At 53.1% G+C, this 26231-nt stretch overlaps 1 protein-coding gene across 2 annotated transcripts; it reads right to left on the bottom strand.

Moving 5' to 3' along the window:
- Positions 1-1680: 1680 nt before the first annotated feature.
- TRAM2 (translocation associated membrane protein 2) lies at positions 1681-25504 on the bottom strand. 2 transcript variants are annotated; one of them, XM_074861354.1, is made up of 12 exons: positions 23297-24828; positions 23008-23073; positions 15771-15834; positions 13247-13356; positions 12181-12297; positions 10419-10477; positions 9758-9842; positions 9549-9619; positions 8231-8335; positions 7936-8094; positions 6475-6644; positions 1681-6228 (listed from the first exon to the last, which is right to left on the bottom strand). In XM_074861354.1, exons 1-12 carry the CDS (start codon positions 23324-23326, stop codon positions 6155-6157), a joined length of 1110 nt encoding a protein of 369 aa, XP_074717455.1. In that variant the 5' UTR covers positions 23327-24828; the 3' UTR covers positions 1681-6154. The 2 variants fall into 2 exon arrangements, with proteins under 2 accessions (XP_074717455.1, XP_074717454.1); XM_074861353.1 differs by lacking the exons at positions 23008-23073; positions 23297-24828 and adding an exon at positions 25309-25504.
- Between the last annotated feature and the right edge of the window lie 727 nt (positions 25505-26231).

Raw genomic sequence — 26231 nt, 5'->3', positions numbered from 1 at the left:
GACATTGTGCTTTAAAAAGGATGCTCTAGTCTTCATCTTTGCTTCACTCGCTGTCCTCACAAGAGCCAGCTAATTTTACCCTCACTTTGTTAATTTTTTTTCCTTCCTAACCTCTCCCTGCCCTTTTAGCCACCACCAAACTCAACCTCACTGGATATTCAAACTCAAATGCTGGATATTGAAATGAAACTCACAGAAGAAAAAACTTTGGAGAACCAAAGCCAGGTTCTCCTGTTGATCTCTCAACTTTTTAATGCAGTACAGCAAGGCTTGCTAGGGCTAAAACTCTCTAAAGCCTGGAAGGATAACCAGAGTCTCTTACAAAGAGTCAAAAGGGGCCTTTCACCTTCAAGCAGCGAAGACTGCCAGTTTAAATTGTTATTTGCATTGCAAGAAGATCTAAGAGCCCTGCCATGGACCATGATAAACTCACACTTTCTAGTCTGAACATAAGCAATGTTAACATATGCATGGCTGCTATAACTGTTAATAAATTTGCTTGAAACAGAAGTACCTCAATGGCTGGAATAGCAAAGGATTAAAGTGAGGGGGGGAAAAAAAACCACAAAGTGTGATTCTGGGTTTGTTTGAAATGGAGTGGTAAGTTTAGCTCTCACATATCTATGGAGATCGCAGGGGTCTGTACACAAATCTGCTGACAGCAGCTTTGCATTTTTTAACAAAAGGTTGGGAGAATGGTTTTAGGACTGAGATACTATCTAAACCCATCTTATGCAACCTGTCCTCTTACCAGACAGGTCCAATGAAAAAGGAAGACTAGCAGGTGGCATAACAATAGAGTTATGACAGTTGTGCTCCACTTAGAGTCACATTGGTCATTTCTCCGTGAAGGTAAACGTGGCAGGGACCTTCTCACCCCAGATCACACCTGCCAGGTATTGCCATTGAGCACATATGAAAGGCAGCTACCACACACAGTAGAGAACAAAGCTCTGGAACAAAACGCTTATTAAATCAGCTTTTGTGCTGTGGATTCCCACTTCCCCTCAGACAGCTGAGAGTCTCCACATGACAGCTCCCTCCTGTCTCCCCTTGTTCAGAAAGGTCATCGCTCTTCCCTTCTGGGCCTGTTTTGTGCTGCTGCTCACTCTGACCAAGAATCACCTTTGTTTTCAAAGCATGGCTTGGTGTGGCATGAGGTGCCTTTCAAGCAGCAGCTGACAAAGGCTGACTTCTAACGGCCACCCTAATCAGCTTTTCCAGGGACCAAGAACTTACAGATGAAATTACTGGAGCTGTAGGCTGTAGAAGAGAAAGTCAGAAACTGCTTTCTGCACATGCTACGAAACTGTAACCTAATACTCAGCCAAATCATGTAGCATGCCTGGGGCCAGCTGCAGAAAGTATACAATTTAGCTCACCATAAAGTATGCACCTCAACCACATCAGATAAATCATATCCTACAAAACCCCTTATCCTCCACTCCCAGGGATGAAGGCAGCCACAGATAACTAACTCAGAAGCAGCTGCCCATGCTGTAGTCATGGGAAATGCGAGAAGATGAAGCCCAGCTGTGGGGAATACGAGGACACAAGATGCTGCACCAAAGGGAACAGACTAGTCTGGCATGGCAGGAGAGACAAGTACAACCCATCGCAGCCTGCTTTTGCAACGCATACAGCTCAGCAGAGTGATAAAGCATCAGCAGACAGCAGCAATGGAAGAATCTATGCCTTTTATTTATTTATTTCAGAAAAATAGTTTTGTTGAGTTTATCACAAAAGTCATTTAACAACAAACAACAACAAACAAAATCCATACAAAAATTTAAGTGACAGGAAGAATGAAACAAACAGGATAAAATATCAGAGACTGTTACTTCCCCCTACCCCCTCCAAAATTAGGCAATTTGCACTAAAGCATAAATATGGAAGAACAGAAATTTTCCTCGAGTTCCTTTGCTAAAGTTTGGTTCATTGAGTTCAAGATATTCAAAGAAAAACTACATGCCTCTGCCTGGCTTTTACAACAGCCACTCTTCCCTGCTGCCAGCAAAACCCCACAGACAGCCCCGAGGTGAAGTAACATGCTTCACTGTTTGAGTACAAAACCTACCAAACAAACCATCTACTACACTCCTGAAGTTCACTGGAAGGCTGTAAATCAAACCCCATAAACTCCATCTACTGTTGATGCAAGTCAGGGTCCATCTACCAAGATTTCATCTAAGGCAAGAGACTGAGGCTGCCGTAAACCTCCATGCACTGCAGCAAAGGCAGGGTAGCTACAGGCTTCGAGAGTCTCCTGGAGGCAAGGGGGAGGCATCGTTCTTCCCTCCAACCAGGAAGCCTACCAAAAATACATTTTAAAATGGTGAGTTAAGGGTAAAGGGACCTACAGGGGAACTGGAACTTGTCTTCTTTACTACTAACCCAAACATCATGAGTAAGAAGAAAGAATCCTAAACAAAAAACAACAACACAACTTTAATGCCCCATAACATGAGTCACTCAAAAATTACATGTGAAATGCTACATCTGTTCTTCCTCCAGCCCTTTCTCTTCCCAAGCCTATTCCCCAGCTGTCTAAGACAAAAAGAGAGAACTACTGCTGGTATTTCACAGCTCTTGTAGGCTAGGGCAGGAAAACACTACGCTCCACACCAAAAACTGCAAGACTCCTCAATCCCTGACCTTCTTAGGTTGGATAACGGACACAGACTACAAAAGCAGCCTCAAGCCCACAGGAAGGGTGCAAGCAATAGCATTACACTGAAAGCAAAGACTTGCAGTTTTGCATAGTCTCTAACACCTTCTGCACTGTGGTGGACAAGAGCTCCTGTCTGGGGTTGGGCCTTTTTTGCAGCAGTCATGGGGCTTGACAAGATGGGGCATGAGAAGAGCATCGACTCAAGAAAAGTGAGCTCTCGGCATCTTTGTACGCAGAATGGTCAAGGAAAGACTGACCACTAAGGGCTTGCAATGAAAATACTCCGTTTGGGAAAGAAAAAGCTCTTTGGGCTGAAGAGAAGCCTCGGTCTGCTGAGAAATGACACGGACATAAAAGCAATTACTGCAGGTTTGCAGCCAAGGGATGGTGCTTGTACTAGAAGACAGAGACAGAAGCAGCCTGTGGCAGCCCCTCCAATGGAGGGTGGATTGGAAACCTCTGGGATGACAGCGCATATTGCCTTACAGCAAAGGCTCAGCTCAAAAAAAAAACCTGCCATGTTTGGGTATAACAGGAGAAGGATGGGGATTTCTGAGGACTAAATACATGGGAGGGCAAAAAAAGCCCCATCATCTATAGCTTTTAAAAAAAAAAAAAAAAGAGCACATGGAAATGCTTCCAAAACAAACTGTCCCTTTTACTGGTAGCTCTATCAAAAAGAAAACAAAAAACACATAAATGTAGCATATGTTGTACATACATTGTAGAGGGAGGGCGTCCAACTACTGATATAGTACACAGACCAAGTGTACGAGAGACTACGTGGCAACATAAGGCACTTGGGATACAAAGCATGAATAGCTACCGTATGGAAACGCAGGATTGTGCAAGTGGAAATGCTGCCTGAAGCGAAGCAGGCAGGAGGAAGAATCATTCAGCAGCCATTTTTTGGGGGGACTGTATGTGTCACCTGTTAACAGAGTCAATACCTCAGCTGCTGCGAGGCACCGGTGTTGCAGAAAGGTCCAGGCTGAGGCTCTGCAGAGATGCTGGCCAGCAGTTGCTCTCGGAGGGCACGTGGCAGTGGATGGCTGGGGATGGGACGAGGCAGCAGAAAGCAAAAACCTCTCACACTAGACCTTTTCCATGTCCTCCCTAAAATAAAGCTCTTTTCCTGCTCTGGTCACGTTGCACTGCGGTTACTATTGCTGCCTCTGAGCCAAAATGTGTATTATCTACCCGACAAGGGCTACGAGGAGCAATTGCAAGATACCACCAAGGGCTCTGCTCTAAAGTTTCCTTCCTCAGTTCCCCTGAAAAAGGGGGGATGCCTCTCCTGCCAGTATCTCTCATTTGACACTCAGAGATCATGGGGATAGAGGAACAAATGGAATTTTACCAACTGTCCTCGTGTTCCTGCACATTTTCTCCCTCCGGTGCCCAGTGTTAGCTGGGGCTCAACAAGGAAAGGGGGAAGAAAGGTCAAAAGACACCTACAGAAGGAGGAAAAAAACATGACCCAACTCAAAGCGGGGCAGAAAATCAACTGTCACTCGTTCCCCAAAACATGAATGGTGCGAAGGACAACTGCGCCAGCCTCAAGCTAGAATTGCACTTGGAGAGAGCCAGGGTTCAGCTACCCGAAGGGCTGAGCGAGGGGCACGCTACGGATCACATGCCTCCCTCACCTGCAAGGAAGGTGGACCTCGATCCTGGCTTGCACATCGAAGAGCACCGCAGCTTCCCCCAAGCCTGTGCCCTCTCTTCTCCCCCAGCCAAGGGAGCACACCGCTCGCCTGCTCCTGCTGCGGCGAAGCAGAACTAAAGCTACAGCCGGCTTTGCTGCACAAGAGGCACCAACAGCAAAGCCCAGCTACAGAAACTGCCCCAGAGGAGAGCTGGGGGGTGAAAGGTGCCCATCTACTGCACGCCTACCAAATCTAGACTGGGGCATGGCACCCCAAAGAAGCTCAGCGAGCTGGCACTGACCCACAAAACCCTGGGCAGGAGATGCTGCTCCCCAGCAAAGAGGCAGCAGGGGACCGAGCCGGTGGGATCTGGAGTTCCCACGAATCTCCTGCCAGCCCATAAGGGCAGCAGCGGGCAGAAGCAAGAGGGAAAGTGGTCTGCAGCAACAGATAGCCTCTGAGGTAGATTTGAGACAACTCCATCTGCCAACAGCCAAGCGTCACAGGTCAGGCTTTTCCTAATATGCAAGCTGCTCCTTGCAGCCCTGGCTTCCTTCCCCTTCCCTGTCATCTCATTCACAGCTCAGAAAGGGATGAAGGGGCTAGGTTTTTTGGAAGAAACCCTGCATTTGATAGCACCTTGGGTGGATACAAGCTCTGTATCCTTTGGAAACCAAAGAGTGAAGCTGGTGGCTGCCGATGGCACGGCTGGACTGGTACAGTAGGGATAAGGAAGGCTAAGATGACAGCATGAGAAGCACAGTCCCATTGATGCAAAAACCCTTTGCAGCAGCCAGTTTGTCATCTGAACGTGGTCATGAGCCATGAGAACACCAGGTCCATGAGGCACACACAAGCTGGCAAAGGACCTGGGCTAACAGGAGCCAGGCCAGCACTCAGAGTGGGGCAGGACTCAAGGTTTCACGTGGACCTGAGGATGCTGCTGCCCCACAACAAGGCACTGTGAGCTGCAGAGCCCCGAGCTGAGCTCTTGGGGCTGAGAGGTCCAGAACAACTACAAAGGCTAGCTCACCTCCTGCAGCCAGGAGGGTGTGAGGGACCCAGCTGTACCAGAAGAGCTGGGGCAAGCAAAGGCTAGGAGGTGGGTCCTATATGAAGAGATAAATTCTCTCCCTTCTCTGCTGCCCAGTTCTCCAAAATTAGCTCAAAACCAGGTGTCAGAAAACCCCCACTTAACCAGAGGTCCACCATGAGACAAGACACAGCTGAGACTCCTCTCTCAGACCTGGTCTCTATTTGCAGCACCACCATCCCACGGCACTTGCCAAGCACTGGCCAGACGTGCCCCAGGAGAGGCAACCCTTGCCTGAGAGCACCCCTAAGCCTCAGGATCACAGAGCCCCAGTGCATTCCCCCAGGAGCCTGTTCCCACAACAGACACATGGTGCCTTCAAGCTGCTGTGGCCCTGACCCTGGGGCTTAGGGAAGCACCGCAGAGACAGGGGAGAAATATGCTGTAGAAGAAAAAAGGATTGTTCGGAACCATCTATGATGCATTTGTAACAAGAATCCAAAATAACCAAACACTAAAATAGAAAAGAATTGCACACTGATTTACGATGAAACAGAGGAAGGCAAAACCAGGAGGGTTGGAAAAGGCTCCTATGAGGGCAAGGGAGCAGGGAAAGGGACCTTTTTGGTTTTATTGCAAATGGTTCAAGAGATCAAGAAAGGAAGGGAGGAGAGCGAGAGACACCTTGGGAAGATGACCAGTTTCCAAGCCTTTCAAGACGATGCTCGTGAAGACCAGGAGGAGGGGCTGCTTCTTAGTCCTGGTATCTCGCCCTCCTCCCCAGGAGCCAAGCCTTTGCTTCTATGGTGATTTCAGCTTCTTGGTTCGCGGCGAGGTGCCGTTCTCCGCTTTCACCACTCCATTTTCATGGTAACCTGGGGATGGAGAGAGAAAACTTGGTCCCTTGCACAGGCCAAAACCTTAACCCTCGTGGGACTGGCCCATAGATATGGGGAAAGCCCCCAGCACGGCACGACCCTGCTGGGGACCCCCTGGGCTCAGCACAGAGCAGGAGGCACCGCCGCAGCACTGCCGGCATGGACAGCGGCCTGCTGAGGGGATGCTGAACTACTGATGCCTCCCACGGTGCCACCCCATGATACACCAGTCCCACCACTCACCCGAGTCCCTCTTGAGTGGCTTGGCTTGTTGCTTGGTGCCAGCGGCGGCAGCGGCTCGCTTCCGACTGCTCTGCTCATTCCAGTACTCCCGCCAGCGCCGCAGCTGGAAGTGGATGAAGCGCCACATCACCGAGGCCTGGAAGAGGCACACCAACAGCAGCACACTCATTCTGGTAGGGGCGGAGAAGAGGCAGGCTGAGAACAGAGGAGCGAGGCCACCACCAGCCCCCAGCCTTCCCCCCACAGCGGGGCTGGTGGCTGAGGTCCCCCTGGGTGGCTGCACCAAGCACTGGAGGCAGGCACCATCCCTCCAGCCACCATCTCTGCTTTCTGCCATCTCCTGAGCTCAGGGCAGCCACTTCCCTTTCCCTCACCACCACAAAGCTCTCAAGTGCTCAGGGCGTTGCTGACTCTTAAGACTTTAGGGCAGGAATGGATGAATAGGGTCACAGAATCACAGAATCATCTAGGTTGGAAAAGACCTTGAAGATCCTCCAGTCCAACCATTAACCTCACACTGACCGTCCTCAACTCCACCAGATCCCTCAGTGCTGTGTCAACCTGACTCTTAAACCCCTCCAGGGATGGGGACTCCACCACTGCCCTGAGCAGCCCATTCCAATGCCCGACAACCCCTTCTGGAAAGAAATGCTTCCTAATATCCAGTTTAACCCTTCCCTGGCACAACTCCAGGCCATTCCCTCCTGTCCTATCACTTGTTACTTGGTTCAAGAGACTCATCCCCCCTCTCTGCACCCTCCTTTCAGGCAGTTGTAGAGGGCGATGAGGTCTCCCCTCAGCCTTCTCTTCTCCAGACTAAACAACCCCAGTTCCCTCAGCTGCTCCTTGTAAGATCATCTCAACCAGCACTGCCCAAACACCAGTCTGCACGGTCCCCAGCTGCTCTGTACAACGGTGGATGGTTGGAAGGGAGCTAAGAAAGTCTCCCAAATCATCAGGTGTGCCAGCAGTCCATGGTGTCAAAAAGCTTGGGAACGACCAGGCACCTGCCCTAGCAACTTCTGAACTGAACCCACAGCTGCTGTATGGGTGAGAAAGGCTCCCAGTCTCGACAGACAGCCTGCAAGGCATGAGTAACCCATCCCATCCTCTGCATCCCACATCAAAACATGTCCAAGCAGAAAGGAAAACGCCTTTTCATTGACGACATCCACATAAGTGCAATTACAGGTGCAGAAAGGAAAGCCTGCAAGCCTTTCTCTACGATAGGCTTGTGCTTTGTAACTTCCTTCATTCAACGAACAACTTATTTGCTGGCTTTTCACCTCCGTTGTGGCTCCAGAGCCTTTAACTGCCCCTTGCTCCCTCCACACCCTCCCAGCTCACTAGGACCTTCCCTAAAGGGAACCTAGATGGAAATGCCCACTGGCATTTCCACACTCAGCAAAAACCACCCTGGGATAACACAACCAGGGAAGATACAGTAGGGGACATTCCTACCTGAAGAGGATATTGTTGAAGAGAAAGCTGAAGAAGTTCCCTCTCTCGGGGTCGAGGGTCTGGTTCTCCACCCGCGGCAGCCCGAAGCCCATGACCAGGATGTACAAGGTGAGGGTGAAGAGCCTGGTGACCACGAACACGACAGCCCAGACGTTAAACCTGCAGGAGGGCAAGCAGTGCTGTCGGCAGGAGCAGCCTCCAGCGCTGAGCTGGAAGGGGAGAGCAAGCCCCCTGTCACGCCGACGGCTCTCCTGGGTACCAGAGGATGGAAGCCGTGGCCAGCCTGCCTGCTTACAGCTTCTCGTTGTTCTCATCCGTGAAGTAAACCAGCCGGGCCATGTGGAAGAAGAATTCGGCTAAGTACTGCAACAGCAAGAGGATCAGCCCCAAGCGGGTTAAGCTAGGAGGGAAGAGAAGGAAAAACACATCACTGGGCTAGTCAAGCTTCACAGAATCATCTAGGTTGGAAAAGACCTTGAAGATCCTCCAGTCCAACCATTAACCTCACACTGACCATTCCCAACTCCACCAGATCCTTAAGCGCTGTGTCAACCTGACTCTTAAACCCCTCCAGGGATGGGGACTCCCCCCCTGCCCTGGGCAGCCCATTCCAATGCCCAACAACCCCTTCTGGAAAGAAATGCTTCCTAATATCCAGTCTAAACCTTCCCTGGTGCAGCTTGAGGCCATTCCCTTTCGTTCTATCGCTTGTTAAAGATACTCATCCCCCCTCTCTGCACCCTCCTTTCAGGGATTTATAGAGGGCAATGAGGTCTCCCCTCAGCCTCCTCTTCTCTAGACTAAACCCCCCCAGTTCCCTCAGCCGCTCCCCATCAGACCTGTGCTCCAGACCCTGCACCAGCTCCGTTGCCCTTCTCTGGACATGGTCGAGTCATTCAATGGCCTTTTTGTAGTGAGGGGCCCAAAACTGAACACAGTCATTGAGGTGTGGCCTCACCAGTGCTGAGTCCAGGGGTAAGATCCCTTCCCTGTCCCTGCTGGCCACGCTATTGCTGATACAAGCCAGGATACCATTGGCCTGGTCCTTCATATCCAGCAACAGCATCTCCCCTGCCATCCCTGAGCTGCAGCGAGTACCAGCCCAAAGCCGAACCTCTCCGCAGCAGTTGGGGTAGGATTGCAATGGGGGAAATCCCTGTCCCCAAAACATCAAAGCAGCCCAAACCAGTAGCAGAGCTGGGATGGGTTTGACAACTGCTGGCATCGCTGCTCTGTGCACACACTCAGAGGAAGGATAAGAGCTTGCCTGCCTGTGCCGTGCTGGGAGAGCACCCCAGGATGCTTCCCACGCCCAGGGGAGATGCACCCATCAGCCTGTGTTGGCTGGTTAACATTTGCTTTGCAACACCCTGTGCACTCGTGTAACATTGCTCAACTCCTTCAAAATCAGCTCTGTGGGTCTGTGAAAACTGTTTGACTAACAGCCTTGCAGTTGGGAAGTCAACTTCAATACCACCTGCTTTTTAAACACTTGCCTTTATTCCCTTTTAAGCCCCCTACCCTGCTGAGGCTTCCCGGGTGACTCGCCCTGCAAAAGGACCTGCTCAGCCCCATCCGCGGTGTGGGATGGGATGCCAAGACAGTCGACTCACTTGAGGAGGTACGCGCCGGCGATGTGCACCAGGTAGAGCGCGATGCACCGCAGCTGGCGGGGGATCTCCTCCTGGCAGGGGCAGAAAGCAGTGTTAAGCCCTTGCCCCTCTCCACCCACCCCTCTCCCAAAGCTCGCTTGCCCCAAAGCCCGTGGACAAACCACCTCAAGCATCCCCAGGGTGGGCAGGAGCACCCGCCTGGCTCTCACCTTGCGAACTTTTTGGAAGTAGAGCTCTGGTAGGGCGTGCAGCCAGTATGCCAGCTGGCATAGGTAGAAAAACTTCACCTGGAACCTGAAACGCAGGGATGAGCCATGTGAGCCAGCCCAGGGCATGGCAGGACCCCAAGGACCCGGGCACCAGGGAAAGCGTCTGGCCACGTAGCATTGGGCAATCCCTCCACCGCTTTGAGGCCAGGGGATTTAGGAGGCATCATTTCTGGGCTGAAATTATATGTTGAGCCGAGCTAGCCGTGCCTGGAGGTTATCCAGATGCTTGTGCTGCGGTCTCCATGCTGTCAACAAACCTCACTCTTGCAAAAACCCAAGAAGGGAGGATTATCCCCCACTTCGTTTCTACTATGAAAAATGAACAGCAAAGAAACTTGCCCAAGGTGATGCAGGCAGGAAGCAGCCAGGATGAGTAACAGAGCCCACAGGACATTCCCCTCAGAGGAAACCCTCTGCGAACACCCTCCCCGGGGCCAAAAACGAGACATCCCCTGTCCCCAGGATGTCACTGCAGCACCCTTGCAGCAGGGTGCATGCAAAGGGCACTGTGTTGTCAGCACCCAGCTCCCAGCCGCAGGGAAAACCGTATAGAGGAAGGAAGTGGTCAGCCCGAGAACAAAATGCCCTTGCGAGTGCTTACGGAAGATAAACATGTGGGTAGTTTTCCCACAAACTCCGGGGGTTTGATATGTATCCTTCCTGAAAAAGAGAAAAGATGCAAGCCTTCAGTAAAAGAAACAGGCAGCGCATGGTTACGATGGGGCAGGCTAATGCCACAGCAAAACTAGGAACTGGGGATGACACCCAAGTCCCTTCAGCCTGCAGTAAAAACCGTGTCCCCTGCGAGAACCAAGGCTGAGCTCTCCAAAGGGGTCTCTAGCACCCCGCTCAAGTTTCACGAGGCCCCCGTGTTTGGGGGTTGAAAGCTGCTTGTTCGGTTGCACAGAGGGTCCCAAATTCAGGTTTTGGGGTTTGGCAATGCAAGAGGGATGCTCTGGAGGCGGGGGGGGAGATGCCTGTAGCCTGGCTCCAAGCAACCGTGCGCATGGTCCAGGAGGGCAGCTTCCCCACCAGCATTTCCACCTTGAGTATCACTTAAAGCAAAAAGAAGTACTTCTGAAGAGAAAGGGGAACAGAAAACACCTACAAAAATAATTTAATATGCATTGCATAGTTTAATTTTCCACCTGCCTGCATTCACCTGCAGCCTCTTGCCTTACGCTTGCGGGGCAGATTACAGGACAGGGCTCCCTTCTCGCCCCACGCTTGCACAGCTCCTCCCCCAGGGCTGCTGCATGGGGCTTTGCAAAGAGATGTTGGCATGGGAAATTCATCCTGCCCAGCACCAACCTGTCACCATCGTCCATGCCCTGTCTGCCTTAAGCCCTTTTTTCAGTTGGGGGAGGCCAGAGGAAGTGTAAGTGCTGCAAAAAGTGACCTGCTCTGCACAGACAAGGCAGCTGGGGAGCACGTCAGGACAATGTGGGTTTGCACAGGAGGCTACAGCCCAGTAGCTGGTGAGGGATGGCTCTGGCACTGGGTGAGGGCAGCCCAAAACCAGCAGCATAGACTGTTTTGCCAAAGCTTCCCTCCCCACATCCCTGCAGGGCAGGAGAAATTCCAGCAGATCCCCAGAAATGCTGGCTTGGAAGTGGGTAGTGGTCCTCTAAGGGGGGCTTGGCAAGACCCCCCAAGCAGTGGGGAGGGGACCTGCCCCTGAACATCCATCCCCAGTGCCAGCAGGGACCACAGCTGGACCCCAATGGTCACTGGTAGCAAAGCACTGTCATCACTTCAAGCTGCCAAAATAGTCAGATCTCTCCAACAACACTCGTTCTTCCCTCCCCCTTCCTCCCCAAAATGGAACATTTTCACTCTAAATTTTTCTCCCAGCAGTTTTGGGCTGAAACATCTCCAATGTAACCCAAGGTGTAGTGTGGGTTTCCTGCTCCTAGCAATCCCCTCACCATCAGCTCACTGAGAGAGGGATCACAAGGAGAAGGATCACAAACACCTGCCCATTCACCTCACACCGCTGTAAAGGGCATCCAAAAACCCCAAGGCACTGAACTCAAATAAGGAGGAAAATAAGGCTGAGAAAGAAGGCAGGTCCCAGTGCAGCGGATGGAGATGACAGGGCCAGGCAGGATTGCCAGGGTTCAGCCCCAAAAATTCTTCACAGCCCATTTACTTGTGCCTTGCATGATGCAGGAGAAGGATCTCCCCAGACAGCCCTCACTCAGTGGCTCTAAAGACCCGCCACACTTGAAAACTAAACTTGCTGAAGTGTGCCCATCTTGGCCCAGGGGCTGGCTGGGGACTCTGCTACATCAGGGTTTTGCGCTCCAGAAACCACAAATCCCACGCAGGGAACCCAAAGCCCGTCCAGCCCCGTGCCTTACCGTCACCACGACGTACAAGCACCAAATCACAGAGGTGAGGTGGAAGGCAACCAGCTGTCCCGATTCATTGAACTTGCTGTGTTTGACCTTGGAGAGATGGAGACGCCTGTTGATTTTCTGTGAAGGAGCAGAGGGAGAGAAAAGAAACAAGAAAACATGAGCCACCAGGTCAACAACCTTCCCTTCTCCTCCTCCTCCTCCCCATCCCAAGCAGCTCCCAGAGATGAATCACAGAATCATTCAGGTTGGAAAAGACCCTTGGGATCATCGAGTCCAACCCTCAGCCCGACTCTAGAAAGTTCTCCCCTACACCACATCCCCCAACAGCTCATCCAAACGGCCCTTAAACACACCCAGGGATGGGGACTCCACCCCCTCCTTGGGCAGCCTATTCCACTCTCTGACCACTCTTGCTGGGAAACATTTTCTCCTCATGTCCAGTCTGAACCTCCCCTGTTGCAGTTTAAAGCCGTTCCCTCTTGTTCTGTCACTAATTCCCTGGGAGAAGAGACCAGCACCAACCTCTCTACAATGTCCTTTCAGGGAGCTGTAGAGAGTGATGAGGTCTCCCCTCAGCCTTCTCCTCCTCACACTGAACAGTCCCAGCTCCTTGCATCGCTCCTCACAGGATTTATTCTCCAGGCCCTTCACCAGCTTCGTTGCCCTCCTCTGCACTCGCTCCAGCCCCTCGAGATCTCTCTCGGATTGAGGTGCCCAAAACTGGACACAACACTCCAGGTGTGGCCTCACCAGTGCAGAGCACAGGGGGACTATCACCCCCCTACTTCTGCTGGTCACACTATTTCTAACACGAGCCAGGATGCCGTTGGCTTTCTTGGCCACCTGGGCACACTGCTGGCTCCTGTTCAGCTGCTTGTCAATGAGAACCCCCAGATCCTTCTCTTCCAGACAGCTCCAGCCACACCTCCTCAAGCCTGTAGCCATGCATGGGGTTGTTGTGGCCCACATGCACCCACCCCCAGACCAGCATTTAGCTGCAGCAGGACCATGTATTCCCATGGTGCTTGAGATATTTTGGTGACTTGAGACGCTGAATGGCACTCACGTCCAGGGCGTACTCCTGCACCACTGCATGCAGGATGATGGCGATGAAGATGTAGAAGAGGATGGTGACCAGATCCTTCAGCCCATAGTGATACTGGACCTGCTCCCCATCTGCAAAGAGGCCAAACGGTGGGTCAAATCTCCATGACCCAAAACGATTTCCAGGTAAGGGCTTAAGGGTTAGTGGCGGGGACTATTCCCAACATGCAGCTTGGATGGGGCCACCACAGAGGTGGAGGCAGAGAGAGGTCATGACTGTGCCACTGGCTGTAGGGCTGGAAAAAAGGGCTCTAGCCTGAGTCAGTTTATCAGCAGAGGGTGGATGGTTTCCTCTCTAGTAGTTACATACCTCAAGGGAGGTGACACTCAGAACACTTCAAGCTTCTCCTGCCAGAGGTGAGGGGCTGGAGACATAAATTCATCAGCTCGGAGGGACAAAGACACAGAGGCAGAATTGAAGCAGGTGGTGGGCAGGCAGAGCTGGCTCTAACCCTCCAGGACACCCCGCTGGCAGCATTAGGGCTCGGGATGGTATTTCCACCCCCTCGGTTATCATCCAACACCCAGACTCTCCCACTCACCCCTGAAAGCTGCTGGAGCAGGATTCAGCTATCTAAATGCAGATGCCTCGTGCTATTAAGAGATCCGAGGCAGCAGCACGGGGCTGGTGGATGAGAAACAGGACCCACAGGAGGCCCTGCTCTTCTGGAGCAACAGCAGACCCAACAGCATCCAAAATACCCTGGACATCTGCATTTAGGCAACTATTTGCAGCCCTGCAGCTTATGGGGAAGAAGCAGAGTTGGGAAAGCTGCTGTCCTCGTGGCAGGCTGCAGAAAGCATCGCAATGCAAAGCTCAGCCCACCCCCCGCTGCTGCTGTCCCTTACCCTGTCCATTCTCTCCTAATATCAATGCTGGGAAGTGACTTGTCTGTCACCAGCCCTGTTTACCCTTGAACAAAGCTTCAGTCCAGATTTCTAAGATTTGAGGTACACGAGTAAGGTTTGAGTAGGATTTATGAAAACACCTGATGTAAGGACCAGGTGTTTTCACATCCTTAGGAGCCCCTGGCTGGGTGCTGTGCAAACCCAGACGTAAAAACATTGCCTGTATCACAGAGCTCATAACCCCAGTATAAGATAAAAGAATTGCAAGACTAAAGAAAATAACATTATGCATGTGTGCGACTGCTCTGCCTCCTCTCTCTAGGGCATTTCAGAAGCTGCTTTAGCAGGAGCCGTGCATACACGGAGCACAGGAGACGAGAGTAAGGTCTGCCAACTGTCAGGCAACAGCACCCTTGTTGTGAGGGATGTGAAACAGCCTTGGAAAAATTCAGGTGAGCAATAACCTTTCCTCTGAGCAAGCTCACTGCATCAAGGTCTCCCTCCCCATGGCCTCAGCTAGCTCACACCCTACTCTGATACCCCAGTACCTGATTCTGGAGAGATGGTTACATGTCCCCCTGAGAATTCTGGTAGCAGGGAGGAATAAATCACTTAGCACAAAGGCAGCGGAAGTTGTCTGGACTGTGCCATAGGGGAGCATGGACCACAATTTAATCTGGATGCTGGGTAATTTCTTCAACCGTGATGTTCAAAGACTTTAAGGGCAGACCTTTTATCTTCCGCGTGTCTGCCTCATCCCAGTTTCACTAATCCCAACAGCCCCACTCTTCCCTTGGATGATTACTCAAACACTTCTAATTAACTGCAGTTTTCTGCCACCAAGCCAGGCTCTGTGCCCCAGGCGTTTGGCCCGTCCTGAGGCCAGAGCTTTACCCAAACCACCTCCTGCTGCCCCCATGCCAGTGCCCAGATTGCTGCCAGCCCCAGAGGGGCTCTCGGCTAGGAACACAGCTACTAGCTGCCAAAATACAAACAGGGACCGAGCCTCCAACTGTCTCCGGGCTGGGAGCTGGGGCACATCCTCTGGTCCATTGGGCTCAGACCTGCGCCAGCTTGGAGCCTTCTTGAATTACATTCTGTGTGCAGCAGGACCATAAGCTGCCTGGAGCACGGATGCTGTGCACCACGTGCATCTCTGCACCCTCATCTTGTGCCATCCCTAATAAATAAAGCAAGATGGCAATTATCTGCGCAGCCCCTGCTGTTCAGCAAAGAGCTAAATCCCTCCTGCTCCTACAGCTACTCCAGGCATGCAGTCAGGCAATTTGATCTTGCCTGACTAGGCCTGGAGGAGGATTCTCACCCTGCAGAGCACACAGAGCAGCCTGACACATAGCAAAAACAGGGTAGAGAGGAGGCCCTAAAACCACCTGGAACGCATTTCTTCCCAACCCCAGCAGCACAAGGGCTGGCAGACACGATCAACGCACTCTGAGCCACTCCACCTTTGCTTTTCCCCCACATATCTTATTTTAAAAATCTCCTTTACTACCAGATAAGGGTCTGAGCAGTGTGCATCAGCAGAGGGTGAGCCCAGGCCAGCTGGCAGCGAGGGTTTGGGGCAGACCACGACTCAATCCTCCCCTTGAGGTATGTGCAGCAGAAGCATCTCTTACCTGCTGTAGGCATACTAACATTATACTGAGGTAAGATAAACAGGAAGGCAGTCTTGGCTGTAACCTGTCAAAGACACACAAAGGGGAAAAAAAGCAAATCAGTTGTTGTATCCATTCCCCTGACACCATTTACTCCCCTTTCCTATCATGCTGGGAAAGGCAAATGATCCAGGGAGATGTGCAGGTACCAGCTTCACTCGCAGAAATGCCTTTCAGCAAAGAGATTGCTAGGGAAGAGGTTTGCCAACAGGGACTTAGGATTTGGGAAGATGAAAGGGATGTATAAAGGAGAGAGACACCTGGAAAAGCAACACAGCTGTAAAAGCCACCAGCCAGCCTGACGAGGGAAGCTCCCCACTTCCCCTCAAGGATGAGCATGGACCATCATCACATGTGACCTGCTGCTTGGTGGACACCAGGAGCCCGAGTCAGAAGGCCATCTGTGTTAATTAAAACCATCCCTCATTCCCATCCACTCTGGGCAGCCACAGCAGGGGCCCGGTCTGAGTAGGGATGGCAGCACCCAGCACCCGAGCAAGCTCAGAGGCTGCAAAGTCCCACGAGCTACACGTGGATTTAGCCCCTGCATCTTTGTGGAGACTACTCTAATAACAGCAGCCATGGGACGCTGGACCCCTTTAGAGACTGTGCAGGTGCTCACGAGGGTCCCACAGGGCAGGGGAAAAGCAGCTTTGGCAAAAGAGCTGAACCACACACAAGATCCCAGCTGCACGTCCAGCATCACAGGCTGGCCCGTAAAGGGAAAAAAACAAGCCTGGGATGAGACATGAGGTCCCCTACAGACCAGGACTGTGCTGCTTGCTTTTAATTCAAGGGAATGATCCCTGCAGCAGCAAAGCTGGAGGCTTCACAGTGCCGAGGCAGAGCTGAGAATCCCATCCCAGTGCATCTGCAGGATGTCCCAAAGCAGCATCTCCAAGATTGATGCACCATTGTCCCAAAATCCAGTACACAGATGTCTGACGCCAAACATACCTTCACCCCTTCCAACCCCACACAGACAGGAGGGTCACCAGAGATTTTCATCTTTCCGACGGCTCCTCAGCCACCCCTCCAACCAACCGGCTTTGCAAGTGCCCAGCCTCATACGCAACCAGCCCAAAAAAATCCCAGGCCTGTCAAACGCCGATGGAGACGAGCTGCATTTCACACAGACGTAGCTTCCACTGTTTCAGAGCCACAGGCTATTAAAAACCCGGCTGGAAATATTGCCTCACGTCTTGCGGGACGTCGCTGCAGGGGGCACATGGGGGCTTTGCCAAGTGTTCCCATCCCGCCCCCAGGAGCATTGAGCAACCGGCCGGTGGCTCCGCTCTGCCGGCGCAGGCAGCGCTGCCCATCCTCTTGCAGCCCTGGCTGGGGGATAGCAAACTCCACAGCATGTTTTCATGATCTTTGGGGATTTTTTTTTATTTTTTTGTTTCCCCACTTAAAAAAAGAAATCCCACATGTTGTGCTCTGCTTGTGGAGGAGCAGATGCAGGAAGCACTCTGCCAAAGGAGATGGAGACCACGGGCAGAGTTTGGGGTGGTAATGGAAAAAGTGCATTGCCTGGCCTCAAGCTGGCTTAAGGAGACACTTCTGGCTCTTGCAAACCTTGCTGGCTAGGAAAGCAAAATTGCTTCATCCCAGAGCGGTACAGCACAACCAGGACCTGGACTTTACATCCAAACCTCATCACAAGCTGGCACGGGGCATGAAACAAACACGCCAACACATCACAGCCGTGATGCTGCAGGGACAGGCGGCTGTGTCATGGATGTGCCGACAGCAGCAGGCACTGCAGGTTTTACATCCTACCCGAGTGCCTGGCTGACATCCAGAGGTGTAAACAGCTGGAAATGACACATCATCTCCAGATGAAGTCTCCTACCTGTGAGTCTGGGAAAACGACCCCAGAGCATCTCCAGGGCAGGGAGCAATGCCCACATGGTGCTCAGCCCTGACATGATTTGCAAGGACTCTCCTAATCTTCTTTTCTAGAAGGCCTGGTAGGAAGGTTTCCTCTATAGATACTTGAGGATCAGTCAATGCTTTGTCCCATCTCCATACCTGCCTTTGCTTCCCACGGGCCTCAGGACCACCAGAAGCTTCATGGGCCACGTCTGCACCTCTTCACCCCTCCACCTTTCATTACCAAGAAGTGGCAGGTTGCTTCCTAAAGCCTGCGTAAAATATTTTACAGCCTAAGACAAATCTAGCCTCCTGGACGTAAGCAGACTCCTGACAGACGGATTTCCAGAGAACTGCTCCCTCCTCCAGCTGATGGTTGGGGAGCCCAGGCACACACCTGCAGTCACTCACCACCGGCCACAGCAGCAACAATGGGGGCCAAATTTGAACTTCTGGGTGTCCGATCTCCCCACCTACCTCTGGGGCATCTCACAGACCTTTTGTGGAGGGAAGGTCTCCTCTTGGGCACTGAAGGCCTTCCTTGCCTCTGTGACGGGCCGGGAAGAGTTCACAGACCATGGAAACGTCTGAACACGTGCAGGACATCACCCTTCACCCTGGCGCAGTCCCCACGCACACTCCCCTGTGGGCACCAACAGGACCCTAACAACCAAGGCAGCATTTTCAGAGGTGGGTCCTTGGGCATTCCAAGGGCTCACATGACTGGCTGCATCTCATTTTGTGAGCACCTGCACCTCTATGCTTTCCTCACTGCAACTGCACAAGAAACCCAGAATAAGGTACTTATTGTCCAGCTCAGCTCTCCCCTCTGAGACTCACCACTCGCCAGGCCACCAGCATCACCAGCAGCACACCCTTGGCCAGCTCACCTCCACCTCCCCGCTGCTGCGGTGAGGACATCTCAGCTCAGACAGTCACAGTTTCCAGCACCCGAGGCAGATGGAGCACAAAACACATGGGACAAATCACCTTGGGCAGGACACTGGTGACATCCCTCTATCCCTGAAGGTGAAGGATGCCCTGTACATCCATGGAGGGATCTTTTTGCCATTGTTTACAACACGGCCCTTACCAGCGGGCATGGAGGGATAGATGACTTGACCGAGGTCGCAGCTGAGCTCCATCCAGTGAACACCAGGCTCCAAAATCCCACGCTTGTAGCCGTAACCCCCACAGCATCTCCTCCACCTCATCAACTGGAAGCACCCATGGTGCACCCATTGCTATACAGCCCTGCGCAGCCTACAGAGACAGCTTAAGCCTCCTGGAAAACGGGGAACACTTAAGCCATGACCTCCAGCAATGCCACCTCCAGCTCCACTGAAAGGCAGAAACCAGGTTTCCTTGGCTTGGAAAGGAGCAACGAGCACCAGGGATGGCAAAGCTTTAGAGCTCGCATCGAGCATTTTGCAGGCGGATAGAGAAAGGAGAAGTTTGTAACAGGAAGAGCAACATGAGGATTACTCAGAGGCACAAGACACTCACTGTCTGTTTGCTCTGAAACAAGATGCTGGTATGGGAAAGGAAGCGCCAGGCATGCTCCTGCAGGCAGGGGCAGAACTGGGTCTCTCCAGGTATTATTATATTTTTTTGGTCATGCTGTGAGGCCACCTTCTCAACCTGCTTCTTTGGTTATCCTCTCTTATCTCCAGCCTTTCCTTAAGGCAGCCTGAAGTCCAAACCCTACAGAGCATCACCATGACTCAGGTAGAGATTTTTATGGGATGGGAGAGGGATTTAACACAGAATCATAGAATGGTTTAGCTTCAGAGGGACCTCAAAGATCATCCAGTTCCACCCCCCTGCCATCGGCAGGGACACCTTCCACTCGCCCAGGTTGCCCAAAGCCCCGTCCAACCTGGCCTTGAACCCTTCCAGGGAAGAGGCAGCCACAGCTTCTCTGGGCAACCTGTGACAGGGCCTCACCACCCTCACGGGGAAGAATTTCTTCCTTATATCTAATCTAAATCTGCCTTCTTTCAGTTTAAATCTGATACCCCTCGTCCTATCCCTATACGCCCTGATAAAGAGTCCCTCCCAGCTTTCCTGTAGCCCCTTTCAGTCCTGGGAGGCCGCTCTAAGGTCTCCCCGGAGCCTTCTCTTCTCCAGCTGAACACTCCCAACTCTCTCAGCCCATCCTCACCGGGGAGGTGCTCCAGCCCCCCGAGTATCTTCATGGCCTTTTCTGGACCCACTCGAGCAGGTCTGTGTCCTTCTGATGTTGGGGGCCCCAGAGCTGGACACAGCACTGCAGCATTTGTCTGCATGGGACAAGCTGAGCGGGGACCATATAAGAAAGGCTGTATCCACATTCGCTCCCTGCCCTGCATTAAGGGCGCCTCTCTGCAACCCACCACTGCCCCAGGGGGTAAGGGAGATGCTCCTCATCCCGGCCTCATCCTGCCTTGCATGAAGGATGTGCCTGAACCAGCTAAATTGGGGAAGCAGTGGTGCTGGGGGCTCTCTACAGCCATGCAGAGGGAACAGCATCTTCAGCAGCAAGTGGGTTTCCAGTGGTTAATGACACTAATCCGAGGATCAAAGGGTAGCTGGATGGTGAAGAGGCAAAACTCAACATGTCAATCAAGACCACAGTTTCCTGCAATGCTCAGAGCAGCCAGGACAGGGCTCAGGATGTTTCTCACAGAGCAATACAGCTAGAAATCAAATTAGCACATCCACCTCACAGCCCTCAATGGCAGGGCGATGGATGAAGCCAAACAATCCCAGCACTACTATGCATTTACTACACATCTACTATCCACCACTGTGCATCTACTCCCTGATAATGCGGTGACCAGAAAAATTCACACCCCTGCTAGCCTGGAGTTTGCTGCCTAATACAAAGCGGTGAAGCTCCCCCCACCCTTTTTAGAATGTGCTGGCTCCTCCCTGATATGAAACGCTGTAAGACTCCAAACTAAAATCCTAATTCTACTTTTGCAGACATACAAGAGGCTTTTAATAAAGGTATCTAAGCACGGGCATCCAGGCAGCTCAGCACCTCTCCCAAAATCTACCCGCTGCGACTCTCAAACCCTAATATCTTCAGGAGCGAGGGATAATTTTTGAGCATCCTTTGCAGAGAGGTACCAGGTCACTCTATGAAACCTGGTTCCCTTCCCGAAAGCCTCAGCCCGGTGGGATGTGCAGAGTCCGTGCTGTCTTCACCCCAGCCAGGAGCCCCCAGGCATGCAGCCATCCCCACAGTCCTGCCTGGCTTAAAACAGCTTCGGAGGAAGGAAGCAGCTCTAAACCTCTGGCTGGGGAGGCTGGGGGAGTTTCTGCAGTCTGAGCTGGGAAAATATTTCCAGGCTTGAAAAACAACTCAAACTAATTACAGATAAAATGTTGTCTGAAGGCTTTTCTCACAACTTAGGGTTTGTTTTTTTTCCCCTCACCAGCCAGACTGTTTACTGAAACAAAAACTTGTTGATCCACCGTATGGATTGACACAGGCCCTATATGCAAACTAAAGACCAAACTTTGGACCAAAGCCTTTAAAAGTAAACAGCTGGTTTTGACAAAAAACCCTCCCCAAGGGCGGCACAGCCCCTCTGCTCCCACAGGCACGCTCATTCCCCCAACACGACACAATTATCGTTGCCTCATGCCCCCTCCTGTTTATTCCCTTTTTAAAAGCAGACCTAAATTCTGCTTTTTTTCCCCCTTTTTCTCCACCCCACTCTCCCCCACCTATCCAGCCCTTAAGCTCCCCGTGTGCCTCAGTTCCCACATCTGGCAAAGACCAGGGAAGGCAGAAACACGTTTTGTTTTCCCTCGTTAATGACAGGAAGGCCTTAATTTTTGCAGAGTACTACAGAGGGGACCAGGGAGGGGAAAGTATATTTAGCAGGAAGCCTGGAAATAGCAGCTCATTCGTCAGCTGCCTTCATTTGACAGTGTCACAACCCAGTGTTTGGGAGACCGTGACTCACTGCCACGGCTCTACGCACGAGGGAAAGCCCAGCAAGGGCACGGCATCTCTTATAATACAATGTTTTATAACTTTATTACTATAAACCCATGCATAAGCATCAGAAGCTGTCCCCTGCTTTGCCTGTGAGCTTGTGGCAGCCGTTTCTGGGCATAAAGGAGAAATAAGACTGAGCCTCAGTTTCCCCATCTCACACTGATTATGACAGCAGCCCCTGTCTAATACCGAAAAACCCCCAAAACCAGCGAGGTCTCCCCCAAACTCAATGTGCACAGAGGCTGATCGATCTGACACCGCACACAGGAGCCGTCCCAGATGGGACACAGGTCACCGTGCAGCTGCAGGTTAAACCCACACTGGCCCTGGCTTCATTTTTCTGCAAAGCGGGACGGAAAAAGATATGCAAAACGATTCCTGCACGAGGATGGAAAGCACCTGTTTCGTGTTTCTATATGCAGCCACTTAAAATGGTTTTTGACCAAAAAAAGGGGAGATTTTTCTTTCTGGGCATCAGCTTGCTCATGGATGGAACAGCCATGCATATGCAGCAAAATCCCTCCCTGGCACCACGCAGACGTGCACCAGGTGTGTTTTCACACCCTGAAGGCTTAGGGCTGGCTGGGAAGGCAGAAAACCCCACAGCACCCAGCTCAGGACCACTCTTTTTGGGGGGAGCCCCTCCAAGCCCTAGGCTTCCCTCACTGAGCAATGCTACAATCGTCTAAAACACACACAATACCTGATTGACCAAGTCCAACACACCTGTAACACCGGCGAGCAGCCTCGTGCCACGCTCTGTGCCCCCAAATCCCCTCCCTGGAGCTGGGATGGTGCTAGCAGCGCAGCCAGGCATCAAGCGAGATGCGAATGGCATCTCCATCACGACTGGTACCCGCTCCTTGCTGTGGAGAAATTACTGGGCTGGGGGAGCCCATTGATCTGTTTGGATGGGGAAGAGGTTGCACACCCAAAAGGATGCTCAAGGTGTACCTTGTGCTGTGTTTGGGGAGGGGGAGACCCACAGCAGCCCTTGAGCATCACCGCAAGCAGAGTGCTGGAGGAAGAAAGCTCTCAACTCCCGGGGGCTGCCTCAGAAAAGGTTAAAAATCTCATTTATGCCTCCCCAAAGAAACCTCCTCTGCAGGAAACGGCCTATTGTGAGCAGGATTCGGCCATTTCCGCTGAGCCAGAGCTCGGCTGTGACCACCACCAGCACTAGAGAAGGTGGGAGCCCAGCGGCAGGGTGGGAAGCAGGGTGGTGAGGAGGAGGAGAAGGGATGGCAACGTGTCCCCACACACCATCGCAGCAGAGGCACTGAAAAGGTGTCGAAAGGCAGAAATATCTGAGCTGCTGCCAAAACTCACCAAAGAGGTGGTGCAAATGGGCATGGATGGTTTGGAGGGCTGGGGAAGAGCAGAGCCTGATTTCTCCTTCAGGGGAAAAGAGAGCAGAAGGAAAAAATAAAGTGAAATAAAATGAAATAAAATGAAATAAAAAAAATAAATCAAATCAAATAAAATGAAATGAAATCAAATCAAATGAAATGAAATCAAATAAAATGAAATGAAATAAAAATAAAATAAAAATAAAATAAAAAAATAAAATAAAAATAAAATGAAATTAAAATAAAATAAAATAAAAATAAAATCTTACAAAGCCCAAAAGAGTTGTCCCAAACCCCATGCCGAGGGAAGGATGAGGGAAGATGCTGCCGGGCAGGGATGCAGCCAGGCAGTGGAGAGGGAGAAGCACCAAAAGCCACCCCGGCACGGTGAGCGCCGTCTCCCCAAGGTCTGCCAGGAGAGCGGCGGCACCAGCAGCAGGAAACTGCTGCCTCTCAACAACCAGGGGAGATTGAACTAAAAGACATTAAAAAAAAAAAAAATCAGAAACGCCACAAAACCCTCCCTGCCACCACCTCCACAGGGGGTTTCATCGCGTCACATTTCAAAACTGCCCTCGGAGCATCACGTCAAGCAAAATCCCTGACGGCAGCGACCCCGGGTACCACCTCTCCGGGATGGGGTTCCCGGCATGCAACCACAGGCACCAGCACCCTGAAAAAAACAGCTGTGGGAGAAACCCTGCTGGAGATGCAATCTCCATGACTTTTTTTTTTTTTTTTGAAAGTACGACTACGAAACTTGCAGCCCAACTTTGCGGCATTTGCATATGGTTTTGGAATACAGCTGGCCCTCTTGGGTTGGTTTTGAAACCCCTCTGACCTTTAAATACATATATGCACAAGCACATCGAAAGGGGTTTGTGCACTGGAAGCGACTCGCTCATTCAATTCATTTGCAGAAAAAAAAAAGGCGGGGGGGGGGGGAGAAGAAAAAAGAAGGGGGCTGCCACCAGGAGGGTATTAAGGAAATAGATTTCCTCCTCCTGTGATTTGCTACAGAAGGAGACTTTCCTCCTCCGCCAGGCCCCCCGGCCACCCCTTTCCCGTCCGGATTTGCTTTGAAACGTGGCACTGCGCTGAAGGGGAGGGTTTGTGCGGGGGAAGCGGGCGGGGGGGGTCCGATCCCGCGGAGCTGCTGACCACAGCTCGCAGCAGCCTGGGGTGCCTCTGTGTTGGGGTGCCCAGAGCCAAGCAAAGCTGCACGGTGGTGGCCTCCAGCCCTCCTCTGTCTCCTCCCCGAAAGAGGAGAGGAAAAAGCAAGCTGGGAGGGAAGGAGACGGAACAGGGGGAACGCGGCATTCCCGGCATGGCTCCGCACGGCGCTGGGGCGGTGGCGGGGCAGTGGCCTTCCTGGGGGGCTCCGGCCACCCCAAATGGGAGAAGGTTTCCCGTGGAGGAGCTGGGGATGCCTTCTCATGGCCCGTGGCGGAGCGGGATGGCTGGGATGGGGAAAGGCTGGGGAGCCACTGGTGTCTACACGAGGCCCAGGAGCCCCCGGCGCTCGTCCCACGATGCGGGGTCAGCGGGCTGTGGAGAAAACACCTGGAAAAGGGCTAACGTTAAAAAAAAAAAAAAAAAAAAAAAAGGGGGAAAAAAAAACTTCTCCCCATTTCCAATAGCTGGAAGTATCAGTGAGGGCTTGACTGCTCCCTGCATGTGACCGGGTAGCCGATGTACCCCTCCGTGCTTGGGAAGCGGTGAGGGCAGGGACCGTCCCCAGCAGCAGTGGTGGGTTTGCAGGAGAAGGGGGTTCACCACACCCCTGTGCTCCCCCTTCTGCAGCTGGGGACCCCCGGCAGGGCTGGGGGTGGCTGAAGGATGTGCTACCCCAAAAGCCAGCACCCGGTTGGGTCCCCACAGGGATTTTGAAGGGGGGGGACACTTCTGTGCTGGTGGGAGAGAGATGGGGAATGAATGGGGCGGCACTCTGCACCCCCAGACAGAGGGGTCCCGCAACCCAGAGCCCCCTCCCCAGGCGGGATGGGGTCACCTCGGCGGGGTGTGGAGCCCTGGACACCCCCGAGCAGAAGCAGAGCCGGGGGGGTGGGGGGTGGGGGCACCCCGTGAAGCAAACGGGGGGCACCCGAGACTCCCCGTCCCCAGCGGGAGTGCAGAGGGGTGGGGGGGGGGACACACACAGCCGGTCCCGGGTAGGGTTGACCATGGTGGGGTTTTGGGGCGGGAGGGGGGGTGTCTCCCCTCAGGACCGCCCCCCCCCCGACAGAAGGCGGAGGGGTGGGGGGGGTGGGGGGTGTCTCACCTCGAACATGAGGGCGATGAGGACGATGAGCACCAGGCAGAAGCCGATGTCGGCGTGGTTGTGGATGAGGAATTCCTGGCTGAAGAGCGGGTGGCTCTTGGCCCGCCGGCGGAAGGCCATGGCCGCGCCGGGGGGGGGGGGGGAAGCGGAGCGGGAGCCGCCGCCCGCCGCCCCGCCGCCGCGCAGCGCCGCAAAACTTCCCGGGGCCCCGCGCAACTTCGCGGAGCGCCGCGACGGCCCCGCGCAGGCGCCGCCGCCTGACCCCTCCCCGCCGCCCGCCCCGGCCCCGGCCCCGGCCCCGCCGCCCGCCCCCGCTGCCCCACGCCCGCCGCGGGGGGAGGGAGGCACCCCCCGGGCTCGGCGCCCACCTCCCACCCGCACCCAGCGGCGCCGGCACCCGCCCGCCATGCGTGTCTGGGCGCCCACTCGGGTCTGCGCCCACCTAGCGTGCACGTCTGGGTGCCCGCCCGTGTCTGCGCGCACCTACTGTGCACATCTGGACACCCACTCGCATCTGCACCCACCTACCGTGCACATCTGGATGCCCACCTGTGTCTGTGCCCACCTACAGTGTACATCGGGACACCCACCCACAACTGCACCCATCTACTGTGCACAGCTGGACGCCCACCCACACTGCACTCACCTACCATTCACATCTGGATGCCCACCTGTGTGTCCACCAATGTGCACATCTGGACACCCACCTGCATCTGCACCCACCTACCACGCACATCTGGACACCCACCCACACTGCACCCACCTACCATGCACTTCTGGATGCCTGTACACATCTGCACCCACCCACCACACACATCTGGACGCCCATTCACATCTGCACCCACCTACCGTGCACATCTGGATGCCCACCCATGTCTGCACCCACCTACCATGCACATCTGGATGCCCGCCCGCATCTGCGC

This window comes from Strix uralensis, chromosome 3 (assembly GCF_047716275.1).
Source record: "Strix uralensis isolate ZFMK-TIS-50842 chromosome 3, bStrUra1, whole genome shotgun sequence".
Lineage (NCBI taxonomy): Eukaryota > Metazoa > Chordata > Aves > Strigiformes > Strigidae > Strix > Strix uralensis.
This window is presented reverse-complemented; position numbering and strand designations above follow the sequence as displayed.